This window comes from Canis aureus, chromosome 25 (assembly GCF_053574225.1).
Source record: "Canis aureus isolate CA01 chromosome 25, VMU_Caureus_v.1.0, whole genome shotgun sequence".
NCBI lineage: Eukaryota > Metazoa > Chordata > Mammalia > Carnivora > Canidae > Canis > Canis aureus.
In genome coordinates, this window is record NC_135635.1 from 1250974 (window position 1) to 1268345 (window position 17372).

Here is a 17372-nt window from a genome sequence, read left to right on the forward strand (position 1 = left end):
GAAGGCCCAAAGCTCTCCCCTGAATCCCGCACGGAGCTGGCAAGGGGACTTCCATGGCTGGGTGCCCCACCCCAACCAATAGGGGGTCCCTCATCCCCTCCCCAAACTTCCTCCCTCAGTAAGGGAAGCAGTTCCCTCCGCCGGATGCAGAGACCTAGTTTCTTTTACAAACCCACCCATAAATTTTATAACAGGTAGTTAAAAATTACGACAAGGGAGCTCTGGCCCAGCTTCTCACAATGGGCCGCTGGGAGAATGGGACAGCGCTGCGGGCTGCTCACCGGAAATTTTACTGATCGTCTGTGGCACAACCTGTCCCGAGTTCGGTCTAATTGGGGCGAGGTAACTTTCTGCGGCCGGCAGGCAGCCTGTGGGGCATCCCATCTGAGGAAGATGAGGCTGGGGGAGGCCAGTCCGCTCTCCCATCCTAGGGTCCCCCACAAAGCCCTTCAGAGCACTCACTACCTCCCTCATCCCCAGGTCCCCTGCAGGCCCGCACCTCCCTTGGCCTCTGCAATGAAGTGGGGAGGGAGATAAAATGCCGAGAACTAAAAAAAAAAAAAAAAATCCAGAGAAACGAATTTGCCCCCCAACTTAATAGCTGCATTATCCCGTCTCTACGGTTGAGATTAGAATAATAAATTCAAGGCGAAATGAGCGAGATGCTTCAACTCAGCATTTTGAAAGATACTATTTTTCACAAATCACAAATAGCTTTCGGAAGCCACTTTGATTGGCTAATAAAAAAGTAAAGAATGGGAGAAAGTCCTATCTGCTGCAGCCGAATGGTCCCCATTCCGGTAATGGGACGGCGGGAGCATTTGGGAGGACGCGTTTCTAAAGAGAGCGCATCCCGCTCGCAATTAAGTTCCCCCATAAAACGGGTTTTACCTCCTTTTCTCTCCAAACGAGAAAAAAGAGGCGGTGGGCAGAAGGGGTGGGGGAGCGGGTGCTGCTGGAAGGGGCGGCGGGAGCTCTCTCGGTCTGGCCCACCCGAGGCTTCGCATCTCTAGCGATGCCGGGCGCCAGACGCACCCCGCCCTCCGACGCCGGGCTCGGGGCCACGGGCATTGCTGAGCAGGGCCAGGGATGAATGGGGCGCTGGGTGTGGGGGAAATTCGGCGAGATCCTTCGGAGCCACTTAGCGTAGGGTTCAAGCAACTTGGCTACGGCGGGGCCAGCGATGTTTATTAATAGCAATCATAATTCCACAATAAAAAATGAAACGGCCCGCGGCCGACCCTCGGAGTCTGGCAGGGATGCCCGTGGGAAGGCCTGAGGTCGGAGCCAAATGCTCTCTTCTGGCCTCCCCGGCGGGTAGCCCGTGCCTCCTGCAGCAAACGGGGCTACCTGGCTGGCGCAGAGGCTCGCAGCAGGGACCCCAGGTTTCCAAAGACCCCCCACCCTTACCCCCAGAGCCGTTCAAAGCTGTTCCCGGCTGCCTGCAGCCTAAGCTCGGAAATCCGCAGCCTCTCTCGGCCCCCATCAAGGATGCCTGACCCAATCCTGTATTCATGACCACTTTTTGAGGGAGTCAGGGACCCAGATGCAGGTGAAATTACACAAAATAAGAGTCAGCCTGGGTCTAAGTCTGGGAAAATCACTGATCAGAGGGAGAGGGAGAGATAGAGAGAGAGGAAAAGAGATCTGGCCTCAAAAATATTTCAGTCTTTGGGGAATCTGGTTTTATGGACCAGAAGATCCCATCTCCTTCCCTTTCCCCCTTCTCCTGACTGAGTCAGATGACTTGTATCTCTGGAATTTGGGATTATTTGACCAGAATCTCACTGGCATAAACAGATTTCCCTGGCTAGGACCCTCTAGGGAGGAGTGAGAGACCCCTTTGCCCCCTGAGTCCCTGAGGCTTCAACCCCTTATTTGAGGAGTCCAATGAAGACTCCCTTCACCCTGCTGTGGCTGGGACGGAGGGCCCGCCACTGAGCAGGCCCATCCTCCTCGCCCCCAGGCCAATGGCCCACACTACCAGGGCAGGGCAGGCTGCCCAATTGCCAAGGTGAAGCCGGGAGCCGGCTTGAAACAGCCAGGACAGAGGCTGGAGTAGATGCTGGCGGCCTGGGTGACAGTGATGGCTCTGTGCTGACGGAATCTGAATTTCAGAACATGGACCCAGGCTGCTAGGTGTACCAACTCACTCACCTTCCCCTTTCCTTTCCCCCAGGCTCAAGCTCCCTCGCCCCCCACCCTTGGCCATCTTCCCCAGCCAAGTCCTCCAGGCTGCCTTGAGCCTCACCTTCCTCCCACCCTGGTCACTGTTCTAGTGCTGGGTGCTGCGTGCTGGGTGCTGGGTGCCCAGGGTTGACCGTGAGGGACTGTGGAGCTCAGAAAGAACCCCACTGCCTCATCCTCAGCCCCTGGAAGAAAGAGGCCTGACTGTGGGAGGGACGTGGGGGCAGATTCTTTGTCTGGGCCCAGCCCAAGGCCAAGGAAGAGGAAGGTGAGCAAGTGGGGAGACGCTTTCTTCCCACTGGGATCCTGGCATCTAGATGTTTTGCCCATTTTGTTTGGAGCCAAGGTTCTCCCAAGAGCACCCGGGAGCCTGCTGCCCTTCCTCCTCCCCCTCTGCACCTCCCCCACCTTTCACCTGCCCTTCTTCCCTCCCTCCCTCCCCAGGCCTGCCCTCTCAACTCCTAGGCGCCTCCACGTGAGTTCCCCACCTCAAAGTCAGATCAGTGGCGGAGCCCTTCTCCACAGTGCTGGGGAAAGGGGATAAGGAGGGAAGGAGGAGTAGAGGATTGGGGGTGGGAGGGGGGCTTTGGAGAAAAAGCAAGTCATTCCAGCCTCAAATATTTTTTTCTCCTTTTTTTTTTTTTATTATGACTCACGTATACAATACAAAGTACTTGGACCAGGAACAGGGCTGCCGGGACACAAAATCTACATTCATAGCTGGACATAAAGACGAATGACCAAAAATTATTATTATAGATATATTTTAACGTTTTTTTTTCTTTCGAGCACATTGCATAAACAGAGAATTCAAGACAGAGTTAACTATACATTCAGTGCAATTTAGTTCTACTCTACTGGGGTTAGAAGCACAATAAAAGCGCACAGGACCGGCGGGCTAGGCAGTCTCAGTTGTTGGGTTTTTCTTAGTGAAATAAGCAGCAACAAACAACAACAAAACCGCATTACGAATACTCTCAAAGCAGGATTTCTTTCTATAGGTAGTGATAAAATACGTTGGAGGTTTCTCTCTTTTTTTTTTTTGAATTTTAATTTTTTCTCTTTTTTTTTCTTGCATATTAGGATTTTTTAAAATTTCTTTTTTATTTTTTTCAAGATTATTGCAGGTTCCCTTTAGGTAGTATGTTAAAGATTTATTATCAGTATTATTATTATTATCATTCGTATTCATGATTATGGTGATTTCTGAGCACTAATACTAGTACAGCTCAGAGGAAGCTGGGCCCAACAACAGAAATCAGACAGCGAAAGGGAGGAAGGCATGGGCCCGAGTGACCATGGGATGGCTAGGTAGGATTTTAGCGGCGACTGCAGGCTCCTATCTACCCTGTGGGGAGAGGGGGAGGGGAGAGACCTGCATCTCCTTCAGGTTTCCATCAGGTTTCTAGAGAAAGTCAAGGGGGGGGAGTCTTTCTAAGTGGGGGAGCCCCAGAGAGGGAGAAGGGATATTCCTTGCTATCATTTTGAAAAAATTTCTTTAAACATCTCCCTTTCCTTGCCTGCCTTCCCTCACTTTTCTTTCTTTTGCAAAGAAGGAAATCTAATACACTAATCCTAGCATAAAAACAAAGCCACAAGTCTTCTTCCGCATTTTGAGAGGGCTCCCCTCTAAAATAAATACCAGAGAAGCAGGGAGGTGGGAGTGTGGCAAGAAAGGGGTGAGAGAGGGGCAAAGAGGCCAGGTCTCAGACCTTAAAATCCAGGCAGGACTCCGAAGGGTGGGGGTAGGGACAAGTGTGTGTGTTGGGGCAAGGACTGAGACAGAGTCCGAACTTTTCGCTGTGTCTCGGTCTCCCCCCCCCCTCAAGCCCCCAAACAAATAAAGATCGAGGGAAGTCCAAAGGTAATAAAACCAGAGCTGCAAGTATCTGACAGGTAGTTAGAGTTGTGAGTGTCATTCTATTCTCTATAAAAGCAAATGACAGTCGTAAACTTCTCAATTTATCCGCTACCATAAAACGAAACTTCAAGGGAGTTGCTAAGGGGGGGGGGGGATCTCTCTCTTTTTTGCTTAGTCCTTGTTTTCTTCCTTTTCCTCCTCTTCTTTCTCCTCTTCCTCGTTTCCTTCTTCCTCCACCTTCTCTTCATCTCGGGCTCCGGGCAGTTTATCCTTGTTGTTCTCCTTTTTCCACTTCATCCTTCGGTTCTGGAACCAGATCTTCACTTGTCTCTCAGTCAGTCCCAGGGCATGAGAGACTTCAATCCGGCGCTTTCGTGTCAAATAAGGATTAAAGAGAAACTCCTTTTCTAGTTCCAAGGTCTGATACCGGCTGTAAGTTTGCCTTCCGCTGCGCCGCCCCGGAGCTGGACAGAATAGAACCCCAATCTGGTTATGTCTGGGAGGGGGCTTGGCTTTCCCCTGACACTCTTTCTCCTTTCTCCCCTAAAGTTTCCCCCCCCTTCCATGGTCTCCCCAGTTCCCCTCCCTCCCTCCTGAAGACAAGGCAGGAGCAGGGAAGCAGGCAAGGGCAGGAAAGTTTGGGGGCTTGTTTTGGTTTAGCTTCACCTTGGGAGGTGGGGTGGGGGTGGGGGCAGGGACTGGGGTCTATCAGGAAACCCGGGGATGGCAGGGGCCCGGAGGAGCACTGCAGAGTCCCCCACCCACCCCAGGCCTGCAGTCTCAGGAAACTGGCCCTTGCAGCTTTGTTTACAAGTGCAGAGTGGCATTTGGTGAGCAGGGCTGGGGACAGAGTCTGTTTCCAAAAGAAAGGAAAAAGGTCTGGGGGTGAAGAAGAGGGGCTCTGCTCACTGCCCCCTCCTCGATCTGCCTGCCTAGTGCCTTGCCAGGAAGAAAAATAATTGATCTCCTGGAATGTATCACTGCTTGGCCTGATTGCTAACTGGAGACCAGCAAATAAATCACGGGCCATCCCCGCTGGAACTTGTCGCTTTCTCGCTTCCCCTTTTACTTCGAAATTGGGCCAGGAGGGGCCACCCCTGGAGGGGCTCATGGCCTGAGCCACTCTGAAGGTGTCAGGCAAAGCCCACAAACCTTTGACTGGGGACAGCTCGGCTTGGGTCCTCTGGACCCCTGAGCCCTCTAATCTGCATGGCCCCTCTCCTCCCCTGCCCTCTCTTCTCTCCTCCCTGGCTCCCTCTCTTCTCTCCAACTGCGGGAAGTAAAGCAAAGTTGGGGTGGTGGCCTTGAGGCTAGTTGTCTGCGAGGGGGCGGTGGGTACCCCCAGAGAGCCGGGGCACCTGTCCTTGGGGGTCCTGTCACCCTGAGGTCCAGGTAGGGGAGGGAAACAGAGGTCCCCCTTGTCCCCAAGACAGCCTGGCCACTGTTGTGGGGACTGAGGCTTTCTGCCTTGTGGAGAGGCTGCTTTGCTCCAGAGGCTGATAGCCTCAGGGTGCTCGGGCCCCTGGCCAGCCGCCTCCCCAACTCCGACCTCAGAGGTGGCCAGAGGCGGGGACGGAGAGGGAGACAGGCAGACAGACAGCCGGCCCCGGAGGTGGGAGGTGGGAGGTGGGAGGTGGGAGGTGGAGGGCAGGATCGGAAAGCCTCTGCGCCCGGCCACCACCTTCACCCCCGGCGCCCGCGGACCCCAGGCGAGCCCCGAGCCCCACCCCCAGCTGACCCTCCCCACCTCCAGAAACCCACTCGGGCCGGGGGTGGGGCCGGAGAGACCCCAAAGCCAGGAGGGGAGAGGACGAGGGCAGACAAGAAAGGAGGCGAGGGAGGGGGGGAAGACCCCGGAGCGCGGGCGACCGAGGGGGAAAGAGAAAAGGCTTCTCACCGTGGGGTCTCATCCATGGAAACATGAGGCTGGGAGACGAGTTTTGATTTAAGTGGCCTTGTCCTTCGCTACTGTTAGTGTTGGCGGAGGATTTACAGTCGGGATATTGCACCACGCTCGCCTCTTGCTGGGCCCCATAAAGGGACTGTCTGGGGAGCGCCTCGTAGCCATAGAATTTGGAGGCGTCTCCGTGGCAGCTCAGCGAGCACGGGTTCTGCTGGTAGCCCGGGCTGGAGATGCCCGAGGCGCCGTGGTGGAAGAAGTCCTGGACGTGGTGCGAGGCGTGCTGGAAGCCGGGCGCCGAGCCGCCGGGCCCGTACACGAGCGCGGGGCTGCGGCCCACGCCCTGCGGGAAGCGGCAGTCGTAGTAGGCCGGCTCCAGGGACTCGCCGCCTTTGTACTTGGAGAACAGGGGGTTGACGAAGTAGGAGCTCATGCTGGGCACATGAACCCGCCGCCCCTCCCCTGCGGCCGCCGCTCCCGCCCGGCCCGCGCCCGCGCCCCCGCGCCCCCCGCGCCCTCCGCGCCCTCCGCGCCCCGCACCGGGCTGGGCTCCGCGGGCCGCGCTGCGCTCCGGGCTCGGGCTCGGCGTGCAGCTCGCGCTCCCGCACTTGGCGCCTCGCTCTAACAGCCCGGGCGAATTCCTCCGGCTCCGGCGGCGGCGGCGCTTACACGCGATTCGCGTTCATCAATCCACGACATGAAGACAGGCGAGAGGGAGAGAGAGAGGGAGAGGGAGAGGAGGGAGAGCGAGCGAGAGCGAGAGCGAGAGCGAGAGCGAGAGGGAGAGGGAGAGGGAGAGGGAGAGGCAGAGCCGGCGGGGCTTGAGGGGTTCAGGGCTGGGGGACCGCGAGGAAGGGGAGGGGAGGGGAGGGCGCGAGGGCGGGGGTGTGGTGTGGGGGGAGCCAGCCCCGGCTCGGGCGGGGGCGGCCTCTCCAAGGTGCGCGCTCACAGCCCAAGGTGCCTCTCCCCAGCCCCCTCCCGCCTCGCCTGCCCTCGGACCCAGACACCTGAGCCCGCGGGTCAACTCAGGTTACCTCAACAGGTACGAGACCCTCCCCCTCCCCCTCCCCCTCCCCCGCCGCCGGGCGTGCCGGAGCAGGGCCCCTATCCCCAGAGATGGGCTCCCCAGGGGGTCCTCAGGTCTGGGACTCCCAAGGGGCGAGCGCAGCAGCACAGCAGCCCCCCTCCCTGCAGCCCTCCGGGGGGTCTCCTGCCCCTCCTGCCCCCACCCCTAAGACTCGGTGCCTGCCTGCTGTGGGCAGAGGAGGCGGGCGGAGGTGGGGGCGCTCACACGCCCCTTCACACACCGGCTCCTGCCTCCAAGCTTGGCCAGGGGTGCTGACAGCAAAGCAGTGGATGGGGACAGAGGACAGGGCAGCCGGCGGGTCCCCGGCCTTTGGCTGGGCTGATCCGGGCTGCTCCCTCTCGGAGACTATTCCTATCTGCAGCAGGCCTCTTACTCGTCCCCGCGTACTCTAACCCCATAGGAAATGCCAGCTGGGCCTGGAGGGGCCCCTTGGCTCCGCCGCACCCCCTGCTTCCCCAGGCAGGCTGCCCAGGCCGGGATGTGGATGGGAACTGTCAACAGACACTCTTTAAATATTTACCCACAGTTTCTCTAGGGGGTTCCTCGCCCATCCCCGAGAGACTAGGTGAATTCAAGGTAATTCTAACGGATAAAAGAACCTCAGTCCATCAACACCCTTCTCTGGCCATAAGTGTGCACGGTTATGTGGGGCTTAACACAGACAGAGGGAAAAAGGAGAAAGTGAGAGGGCTGTGAATACTACGTGTGCTGTGTGCATACGAATGAGAAAGAGGAATTAGAGAATGATTTTTTCCGGTCCTCCCCTTCCACGGTGGCTGAGGCCGTTACACACAGGGCAGTAGTGGGGCACATTCAGGATACACACGTCCTGGATGGGCTACCTTCCACCCTGAGACGGCGTCGCATGCAGACTCCCCCAACTGTCATGCATGCCTGGAAGCACCCCTCTCCCCTCACGGGCACCGTGCACCCAGGCACGCAGGGAAATAATACCTGACGGACACGCCTGCGTCTTTAGCTTTTTGCATCACGAAAAATTTTGCTGCCTATTTTCTTTCCACATCCTGGGCTTTCAGGTTTGGATGAGGAAGGAGGCTGTTAGAAAACCAGATCTTTCCTTCCCCATCAGGAGCCCAGCCCTGGGGATGGATGAAGGAATGGCAGGGCAGGAAAGTATGGTGTAGAACAACACCACCCCCCTGCCCCCGCCCATGCCCAGTTCCTATATCATCTAAATAATCTCTGGGAAAATGGCCCCTGTCAGTCAAATTCACAAAGGAGATTCAAGGGTGCCTCAGCAAAAGACACTTCCAGGATCCCTTGAATTTGGAGGAACCCACCTCCACCTGACTTAGGGTCTGCCCAAACTCTGCAACGTCCAGAACTCTGGCCCTGGAGCAGCAGGAGGGGAGGGCCAGAGGAGGGCTGCGCCAGGGCTGCAGGCCTCCCTGGGGTCCAGGACAGCTGGGAGGGGGCATGTGGGGGGGGGAGGGGGCCTCCTCCACCAGCACAGCAGGCTCCAGCCTTGCTTCCAGCCCCTGCCTTCTCTGATCCTCCTCTGCTCAGAGTACCAAGCTGAACCCGATAGGCTCTGGGCTCCCAGCATCTGGGTCACTGGGGACTGTCATAAATATTTTCCCTTCCCTGCCTGGAAAGAGGAGGCTCGGCAGGCCAGACCCGCTGTGGGGCCTGCGCCTTATCTTTTAGAGGGTGTGTGTGGGGGGGATATCTCGACATTTTATGGTCCAGCGAAAACCCTGCCACAGAGCTATTCTTACAGGCCTTTGTGTCTTGGAATGCGACTGTCCCGAGTGTGCCGCCACCACCGTCTGCTCTGAGAGCCCACCAGTCCTGAATCCCCCGGCTGGACTCGATTTCCCCCCCCTCCTTTTTTTGTTTGTTTTGTTTTGGGAAGGGTGTCCCTTGCCTTTTCTTGGTTTTTTTTTTTTTTCATTTGATTCTCCTTTTCATGATTATGATTATGATTATTTTTTTTTCTTTTCCACGTGTCTGGTTGATGCGGCTCCGGGAGCTTGGAGATGGAGGAACCCCGAGCAGCCACCCTCGCCGGGGCGTCCCCGGCCTCCCCGGGCCTGCTCCGCCCTCCTCGGTACCACGGATTTCGGTTCGTCTGTCCGGGTCATCCTGCCTTCTTGTGTCAATCACGCGCGGCCTGCTCGGCGCTTATCGCCTTCCTTATCGCCTTCGCCAGCGGCGGGTTTCGACGCCCGCGCTCCCGAGCCCCAGGAGCCTGCGGCCCGAGCCGGGGCCCGTGTCCCGCCGCCACGCGCGATTTGTTTGCACCTCGCAGGTGAGAGGATGGCTTTGCTCGCAGCGGCGGGCCGGGCCGGGCCGGGCCGGGCGCGGGGCCTCCTCGGCGGCTCGCGGGCGCCGGCCTCCGATGTCAGCGCGGCCGGGCCGCCCGGGCCCCGCCGCCGCCTCTAACATTGAGCAACAGCGCCACCTCGCGTCCGCTCGCCCCCACGCAGCGCGGCCCCGCCAGGGCCCGCGGCCGGGGCGAGCAGGTCCCCGCCTTGGCCCCCAAGGTGGGAGGTCAGAGGCAGGAGTCTCCAAGCGGGCGCGCCACGGGGGGGGGGGGTCCCCAGTAGGGAGCTCCCCCGGGGACCGCCGTCCTTTTAGCTTCCCAAGGTCTCCAGATAAGCCTTGTCAACGGTTTCACGCTCTTTTCTCTTTTTGTCACCCTCCCTTCCCGCATCGAGAGACGCTGTGCCAAGGAGCTGCCGCGATCTGCCCCCTACTCAGGCGCATTTCTGGGCTCGGAACACCTCAGCTCAAGCAGATGCACGCCCCGAGGCTCCCGAGGCCTCCACCCGCGGCGCGCACCCTAAACTCCTCGCTCCTCTTACCCTGCCGCTGGCTCCGCACCGCCTATTCCGCCGTCTGCAGGACTTTGGGGTGGGACTCTGACTTCTCCCGACTGTTGGCCCCCTGGTTTGTAGCCCATCCCTCTCTCTCTCCCTCTCTCTCTCACTCACGCACTCTCTCTCTCTCTCTCCACCTCTCTCTCCCAGCCAGTGAGGTCCTGTTCTCCGTGGGCCATAGACAAAACATTCCTATAATCCGATTTCAAAGGAAAGAGTGTCCACCTTATTTAAACCATAAAACAATTAAGCCCAGACGTCTAGCCAGCTCCGCGCTGCTGTTTTGTTCAGCCCCATTCAGAATCCAGCGTAGGGAGACAAACAGCGCCATAAAAGTGGCATTTCGGGGCTGCGGAAATGTACCTATCCGCTGCCTTCCCAAGTGGAACAACCTTTAGGGTTTTGTGATTCTGACAAAGGAGCAGAGGAGAGGTGGGAGGGAAGATTAGGGCAGGAGGGCGTTTGCTAGCCCCTCTCCCCACCCCACCCCAGCTTTCGTTTCTTTCTCGGGATGTGTGCTGTGTTGTGGTTTTAGTTCACAAATTGTAATAAATAAAAAATGGAATCCAATCCTGACCTGCAGGCCGGAGGCTGAGCTGGAACCGAACAGTGGGCTTGGGCTGGGGCCGGGTGGGCCTGTTCTGGATCCCACGCTCTCGCCAGGGCCCTTGGAGCCCCGAGCACTGCGGCCCTCCTTCCTGCCCCAAGCAGGGCCGGCTTGGGCGGGCGGGCAGGCGGGCGGCTGCAGGAAGCAGGCCGCGCTGATGGACAAGGGGAGGCGACAGGGCCTTGGAGCAGGGGCGGGGTGGAAGCCCGGAAACGCCGCCTCGGAGCCTGGGCTGGGAGAAAAGCCTGAGTCCCCGCAGTCAGGAGGCAGTCAGGACCTGGGGGGGAGTGGGTCCTGGAGCGGAACTGAGGCCAGGGCCCCAGGAGAGCAAAATGGCCAAGGGGGTGGGGTGTGTGAGGACCGAGAAAAGAGAATAAAGTACTGGCAAAGCACCTTGCGAAAGGGCCAAGAAAACAACTGCTTCTGGAATCAGGGAGGAGGTCTCTGCAGTGGGCAAGAGGAGAAGGTGCTTCAGCCACTGGGAAAACCAGTGTTTGCGACTTTTGACCGTCCCCCTCAAAGATCATCCCAGCAAAACGTCCCTGCCTTCCAGCCTTCCTCTAGCCCCCGAAATTGGCCTGCTGAATGGAAGGAGGGGGTAGGAGATTCAAATGATGGGGAAGGGGCTGGTCCCTCCAAGTGCCTCACCAATCCTGGAAGGCCATGCGATGGAGGAAGCTCCAGAAAGACTGGGATCCCCAGTTATTTTCTTTTACGGTGGTATTCCCCAAGTACTCAGAACAACACCCTGCATCCCTCGCCAGAATGGGCAGCCTGAGATATTAAAGCGCTATATTTCAAGCCGTCTGAGTTTAATAGTTTCCAGATTGGGGGATTTCCGAGAAAGGGGGCGCCGGGCCGAGGCATACCCAGCAGCTTGTGTCTGCTTCTGATTAGCGGATGAAAACTGCCGGGGCTGGGGCAGGCGCTGGGGTGCAGTGCAACTGACCAACGGGCTGTGGCACACACCCGGCCCCTACCCTTGAGCCTGGGGTCCCACCACCGCCAGGGAACACCCCACTCTGGGCTAATCCCTGACCAGCTGCCTTAGGCCTTGGCCATGTCATCCCCCAGAAAGGCTGCAGCCACTCAGCAAGCATCACCCTGTTACCCCCAAACCAACATGCAAACTAAATACCAGACAGGGAGAGAGACAGAGAGAGAGACAGAGAGAGACAGAGAGAGAGGGGGGCGGAGGAGAAAAGAGAACTCGGAGGAGAGCGAAGAGAAAAGCTGAGAATGCACAGAGAAGTTGAAACTAAACCTAATGAGGATTGTACTGCTTTTGCCATCTTTCTCCTTCCTCCCTCTCCCTTCCTTCCTTCTTCTTCCTCCTCTCCCTGCTTCCTTCTCCCCTTCCCTCTACCTTCCTCTCTCTGTCCCTCTCCCCCTTCCTTTACTCGGAACACAGTCCCCAGAGACTCTTCTGCTCCCTGAGGCCTGCTCAGCCTTCTTCCTCACCACTCACCGCTCACCGCACTCCCTCCCTCCCTCCCAGCCATCCCTCGAAGCACCAATGCAGGCAGGCAAGAATCCAGCCCGGGCCCTCACCCAGCACCCAACTTTCATCTTCACCTATCTCTTCCCTCCGATCTCGTGTACTCATAAATTATTACAATTAATTACAGCCAGGGAAAACCATTCATGCCATGCCCCCACCCCCCTGGACTCCAACGAGCTACCAGGAAGCTCTCAGGCAGCCGCCCCGGCAGACACAGGCTGCGACCGGGCCTCAGCAGCCTCCACCCCACCCCTGGAGCCCTCACGCCCACCCCACGCTGCCTGGAGAGCGGCGGCAGGCACTTGCCCTTCCGAGGAGGCCGAGGGAGCCCCTTCCCTGGCCCCGGCTTTCCCCAAAGGATCTGAGCACTTGCCTCCTCCACGACAGCAGCCTGGGAGCCACAGGGAGGAGAAATAACGAGAACTGGATGCGGTTGGGTTTCTGGTTTTTTAAGTGACTTCGATATATTAACACAGAGCTGCTCTACCATAACAAACAGAAGCACGTTACAGGACGGCGGCTGGGATGAGGAGAGACACTGCTATGTACACGCCCGCCCGAGGCGCCGGCCTGCGCCGACCCGGCCTCGGCACCGTCCGGGCCCTCGGCCCTCAGCTCCTGGGCTGGCGATTGTTACTGTGTATGTGTGGGTGTCTTTGCTTTTGTGTGTGTGTGTACAAAATCTGCACGCGGAGCACCCCAGGCCCGGGGAGGGACGGCCCGGATCAAATACGATACAGAAAAAAAAATAGAAATATAGTGATTCAAGTACTGGCTTCTCTGAAGAAAGGAGGGGAAAAATCACATTTGTGTGTGTTATTTATTTCAGTCGCGCTGGGAGAAGAGAACGCGGTTTCTCTCTCCTCCTCCTCCTCCTCTTCTTCCTCCTCCTCCTCCTCCTCCTCCTCCTTGCTGGGTAGAACTAACTCTAAAACACCAATTTCTCAACACTGAACCCTCCCCAATTGCAAGAGTTTTCCTTTTCCCCTTCCTTTTTTTTTTTTTTTCTTTTTAAGCTGATTGGCTTTTCTCTCTCTTGCTCTTTTCCTTTCCTTTTCGTGCTCTCTCCCGCCTGGGTTGGGGTATTTTTGTGGGGTTTTTTGTTTTTCCCTTGGCTGTGCCGAGGCAGCAGGCTGGGGCAGGGTTTAGGATTGCTCCTTGTCGGTCTTCTCTTTATTCATCTTTTTCATCTTCATCCTCCGGTTCTGAAACCAGATTTTGACCTGCCGCTCGGTGAGGTTGAGAACCCGGGCCACCTCGTACCGACGGTCCCTGGTTAAATACATATTGAAGAGAAACTCCTTCTCCAGTTCCAGCGTCTGGTACTTGGTGTAAGGGCAGCGCTTCTTCCTCGTGGATCGGGCGTGGATCCAGTTGGCCACGGGGTTGCCTGGAGGGCCAAACACAGGCAGGGGTCAGTGGAGCCCCCTTTCCAGCCCAGGACCCCCCCCACCGCCACCCCTACCCCCAGGCTGAGCCAGGCGCCCCAGATGCAATGAGTGAACCTGAATTTGGACACGTTTTGCTTTTGCAATTTTCTCCCTGACTCCTCTTGCCTGCTGCCCCCTCCCCATCTTCCCCCTCTTCCATTCCTAGCACCTCAAACTCTAGGAAATCAAAGCTATCAAAGCCCCTACAGTCTGGTCGTCAGCTTCAAGAGTAGTAATTCGAGAATATGCTCATAAAAAGTCCAAATTCCCAACCGTTTCATAGGCCCATAAACGCTTCTCTCTCTTGTTTTTTATTTTTATAGCGAGGTCTCTCTCCTCCCCACTTCCCTCCTCCTCTGCCCCCTCCCATCCTCCCTGCCCACGACCAAGTCCTGAAATTTCAGCAGATCTGTTTCCTGACCCTGAGAGTCCCTGAGCCCCTCACTACCCTCTGCAGCGCCCGTCTCCGCTCCCTCTCGGAGTTCAACCCTGCTGAGGCGAATTCTCAGAGTGATGCTAGGATGGGGAAAGCCTTTCTCCTCTCCCTAGAGAGCTGCTGGCCTTGGGACAGGCTCCCCCATATCTGAGCCTCCCTGTTTGGCTCCCAGTGCCCCCCTCCTGCCAGCCCCAGGACAGGCTTTGCAGGAGCCAAGCCTCCAATTTCAGGTTTATGGGAGTAGCTGAGGGCAAGGAGGGAAGCCTTCAGAGGGGTATAATTAGGCCCTGGCCCCTTATGGGGCTGCAGGAAAGGATTTCCTGCAGCCCCCTCCTGGGACTCCCCCAGACACTTCCTCACACTCAGGGGCTGCACCCCCTCCCCTGCTGGTTCCCCTTCTCTCCCCTTTCTCTGGCCCAGCAGCTCCCACCTGCCCCCCCCCAACCTACCCCTGCCCTTCTTTGCAATACTCAGAAGGCTCCAGTCTCCTTGATGGGAGTGTGTGTGTGTGTGTGTGTCTGTGTGTGTGTATATACATACATATATATAATTCCCTAATCTGAGGATGTGACTCTCCTCCTCCAGTCCTCATCCCTGAGCCCGGTTCTCAACCCTCTTTCCTGCAGACCCTCAGAAGAGGGCTCTCAAGTTTAAGGAGACTGGGACCCCACTTCTCTTCCCCAACTCTGCAAGTCCTGATCTCTCCCAAGTTCCCAGGCTGTGAAATCCCCGCAGACCCCCTCACCTAGTGCTCCTGAGGGGTGGGGAGGAGAAGAAGTCCAGGCAAGGCACCTTCTGTGTCATGGATCCCTAGTGGGGCCAGAACCTACCACCCCCCTCCCACGCTGGCAGGCGGGGAGGCAGGGGTGATCTCTCTCCCTGGGGTATTTCCTCTGTGTCCCCAGTGTCCTCCTCCTCGTTTCTCCCCTAATCCCATCTCAAAGCGTGAAATGACCCTCACCCCTGCCCCTTCCCCATCTCCATGCCATCTCCATCTCCATCCCCATCCCCATCCCCATCCGCTCCATCCCCTTCCTCATCTCCTTGTCTGCATTTCTAGGAAAGTAGGGACTGAGCCAAGATAAATAAATAAATAATAATAATGATAAAGAAAGAAAAAAAAAAAAGAAAAGAAAAAGAAAAAAAAAAGAAAAGGGGGCAGCCTGGGCTGGGGGTGGAGTGTGCGCGCGCAGGGGGGGCCTCATCAAAGCAGCTCCGGGGACGGGCCCCCCTCGGCCCTCTCCCAGCCTGGCTCCCCGGGCTCCCCCGAGGTAATTCGCTTTTATGGAGCGCTCGCCCCCGCTCTCCCGCGCTCCCTGCGCCGCCGCGGCCGCGAGGGGCTGTAATCCGGCTCCCCCCCGCCCCCAGCCCCGCCCGCCCGCGCCGGTTGTAAAGGGCGATTGCTCCCAACTTACTGGGGTCCAGGTCGGCCTTCTCCTCTTTGTGCTTGCTGCCGGCGAGGGCGTCCGCCTCGGGCGAGGGCAGCGCCTGCGGGGCGCGGTCGCGCAGCTCCCCGGGCGAGCCGTACATGTAGTCCGGGTAGCTGCGGCCGTCGCCCGGGCCGCAGTCGGCGCGGCGCCCGGGGTAGGCGTCCGGCTTGAGCGCGTAGGGGCGGCCGCCGGCCGGGAAGCTGGGGAAGGAGACGGCGCCCGACAGCGGCTCGAGCCAAGTCCGCATGTAGCGCGCGTCGGCGCCGAGGTGGGGCTGGGGGCCGTACGGGTGGTACACCACGGACGACTGCGAGGGCACGGGCGCCCACGACGTGCTGAACACCGCGGGCTTGGGCGCGAAGCTACAGGACGGGAAGTCGCTACAGTCGGGCACCAAGCCGCTGGGTCTGGCGGCGGCGGGGTGAGCCCCGGTGGCCGGGAACCTGGACGCTAGCAGCTCCTCATTGTCGTGGGAGATGAGCGAGTCCACGTAATAGTTACTGATGGGCCCCGTCGCCGACATCGTAACGGGGTTTTACATACATAAGATTATTGTATGAACTGTATATGTACTTTTTATCTGCTCACAGAACAATCAAGGCAGGTAATTATTTTTCCAGCCTTTTCCCCGCAGCTCATTGGCTCCCCGGCCCCCACGTGATCGTATTTACCCAAAAATACGGCGCGGATCAATGCGCAGGGGCTTTTTTTTTTTTTTTTTTTTTCTTGCCTTTTTTTTTTTTTTTTTCCCCTCTTCCCTTCTCCTGCCTTCTCCCACCCCCTTCTCTCTGCTGATCCCCGCGACCCCTGCGTTTTCCTGGGGGTCCGGAGCCGCGGACCCAGCGCGCCGGGCACCCCCCCCCTCCCCCCGCTCAGGACAGCCCGGCCCTCCCCGCCCGCACCCCTGCCCCTGCCCCTGCCCCTGCCCCTGCCCGCCCGCACGCGCAGGGCCTCCCGCACCCCTGCGCCCCGCGCCCCCGAGCGCTCGCCGGCGGGGCGGGGCGGCGCTGCGGGCCCCCGAGGCCAGGGCGCCCGGACCCCCGGGGCCGAGCCGCGCGCCGCAGCCCGCAGGGGCGGAGAGGCCGAGGTAGGTGGAGGAACTATTTCTTGACGTAATCCGTCTCTGTCGGCCCGACGCGCCCGCAGTCTCCGCGCGAGCCGAGATCAGCGATTGTCAGTTCGGAACGTGGCTTTTAAAAATGCGTTTTTAAATACTGTGTCTGTATGTATTTCTTCCAGGAGCAGCAGCAGCGAGGGAGGGAGGGTGGGAGGGGACTGGGGAAGCTGGGGTGGAGGGAGGGAAGGAGGGAAAGGGGAGCGTCCTCCTGCCACTGGCCAACTCGGCCCCCCGAATCCGGGGCAGGGCAGCCTGGGGAAGGGGGTCTGCGCGTGGGAGGGGTGGGACCCCGGGACCTCACACACCTTCATCATCAGAAGCCCTCTCTTTGCTTTGGCACAGATACGCACGCTCCTTTATTTTAAATTTATTGTCTGTATCTATTTATCTTTCTTTGCCAGCTTGGAGCAGTGGAGGAGAGACCAGCACAAGTTCACTGGGGCGTCCCCATCCCGTCTTCCTGCTCGCCCTCCTTTGCCCCCCAACTCCATCTCTGCGACACCCCGCGCCCCCCCCTCCCAAAAAAAGAAGTCACTCCAGGGCTCTGTCTGCAGAGAGCCAGGGTGAGCGCGGGCAAGGCAAGAGAGAGAGAGAGAGAGAGCGACCTCGGTCGTGGGCAAGTAGCTTGTTTTTACGTCCTTCAATAAAATTTTTATGAGGATCATTTGATTGTTCATAAATGTGTCTTTCATTAAATAAAATTGTAGGCTGTTTTTGGAACGGGAAAAGAGCAACCGAGGGATGGGAGAAAGCCATTTCTTTGGGGTCGGACGCAGGAATTCCGGAGGGGGCAGTGTGATTGTAGGGAAGATCAGACAACTTGGATTCCTCCCCCCCCCAATAAGTTGGTTGCTACCCTCCTCCTTGAATTTGGGGGTCTGTCCCCCGGCCCCCTGCTTCCGGTCAGACTGCCCCATGGAGGGTTAGGAAAGGTGGGCTTTGGGCAAGCAGGAAATTGCCAGTGTGGGTGCAG

At 58.1% G+C, this 17372-nt stretch overlaps 5 protein-coding genes across 7 annotated transcripts in view; 1 reads left to right on the forward strand and 4 right to left on the reverse strand.

Moving 5' to 3' along the window:
* The window catches only part of HOXC10 (homeobox C10), a 106371-nt gene that overhangs the window by 75614 nt on the left and 13385 nt on the right, over positions 1-17372 (reverse strand). The window lies entirely within an intron of this gene.
* HOXC4 (homeobox C4) overlaps positions 1-17372 on the reverse strand; it is a 59866-nt gene that overhangs the window by 38782 nt on the left and 3712 nt on the right. The window lies entirely within an intron of this gene.
* HOXC8 (homeobox C8) lies at positions 4078-6435 on the reverse strand. The gene is made up of 2 exons (XM_077869781.1): positions 5946-6435; positions 4078-4512 (listed from the first exon to the last, which is right to left on the reverse strand). The coding sequence occupies exons 1-2, from the start codon at positions 6379-6381 to the stop codon at positions 4220-4222; spliced, it is 729 nt and encodes a 242-aa protein (XP_077725907.1). The 5' UTR covers positions 6382-6435; the 3' UTR covers positions 4078-4219.
* LOC144296714 (uncharacterized) lies at positions 6488-10454 on the forward strand. Of its 2 annotated transcripts, none has more exons than XR_013363709.1 (3): positions 6488-6990; positions 8777-9307; positions 9719-10454. XR_013363709.1 is itself a non-coding variant. In XM_077869782.1 (3 exons), the coding sequence occupies exons 1-3, from the start codon at positions 6646-6648 to the stop codon at positions 10274-10276; spliced, it is 1182 nt and encodes a 393-aa protein (XP_077725908.1). In that variant the 5' UTR covers positions 6488-6645; the 3' UTR covers positions 10277-10454. The 2 variants fall into 2 exon arrangements, 1 of the variants encoding a protein (XP_077725908.1); XM_077869782.1 differs by having other exon boundaries at positions 9029-9307.
* Positions 12415-16128, reverse strand: HOXC9 (homeobox C9). Its single transcript, XM_077869791.1, has 2 exons — positions 15268-16128; positions 12415-13376 (listed from the first exon to the last, which is right to left on the reverse strand). The coding sequence occupies exons 1-2, from the start codon at positions 15803-15805 to the stop codon at positions 13132-13134; spliced, it is 783 nt and encodes a 260-aa protein (XP_077725917.1). The 5' UTR covers positions 15806-16128; the 3' UTR covers positions 12415-13131.

Coding starts and splice junctions, on each gene's coding strand:
- HOXC8 (XM_077869781.1), bottom strand. CDS start 6,381: ATGAGCTCCTACTTCGTCAACCCCCTGTTCTCCAAGTACAAAGGCGGC. Junction 4,513..5,945: donor TCCATGGATGAGACCCCACG/GTGAGAAGCCTT, acceptor TATTCTGTCCAG/CTCCGGGGCGGCGCAGCGGA.
- HOXC9 (XM_077869791.1), bottom strand. CDS start 15,805: ATGTCGGCGACGGGGCCCATCAGTAACTATTACGTGGACTCGCTCATC. Junction 13,377..15,267: donor GAAGGCCGACCTGGACCCCA/GTAAGTTGGGAG, acceptor TTGGCCCTCCAG/GCAACCCCGTGGCCAACTGG.
- LOC144296714 (XM_077869782.1), top strand. CDS start 6,646: ATGAAGACAGGCGAGAGGGAGAGAGAGAGGGAGAGGGAGAGGAGGGAG. Junction 6,991..9,028: donor AACTCAGGTTACCTCAACAG/GTACGAGACCCT, acceptor CGGCTCCGGGAG/CTTGGAGATGGAGGAACCCC. Junction 9,308..9,718: donor GATTTGTTTGCACCTCGCAG/GTGAGAGGATGG, acceptor CCGCATCGAGAG/ACGCTGTGCCAAGGAGCTGC.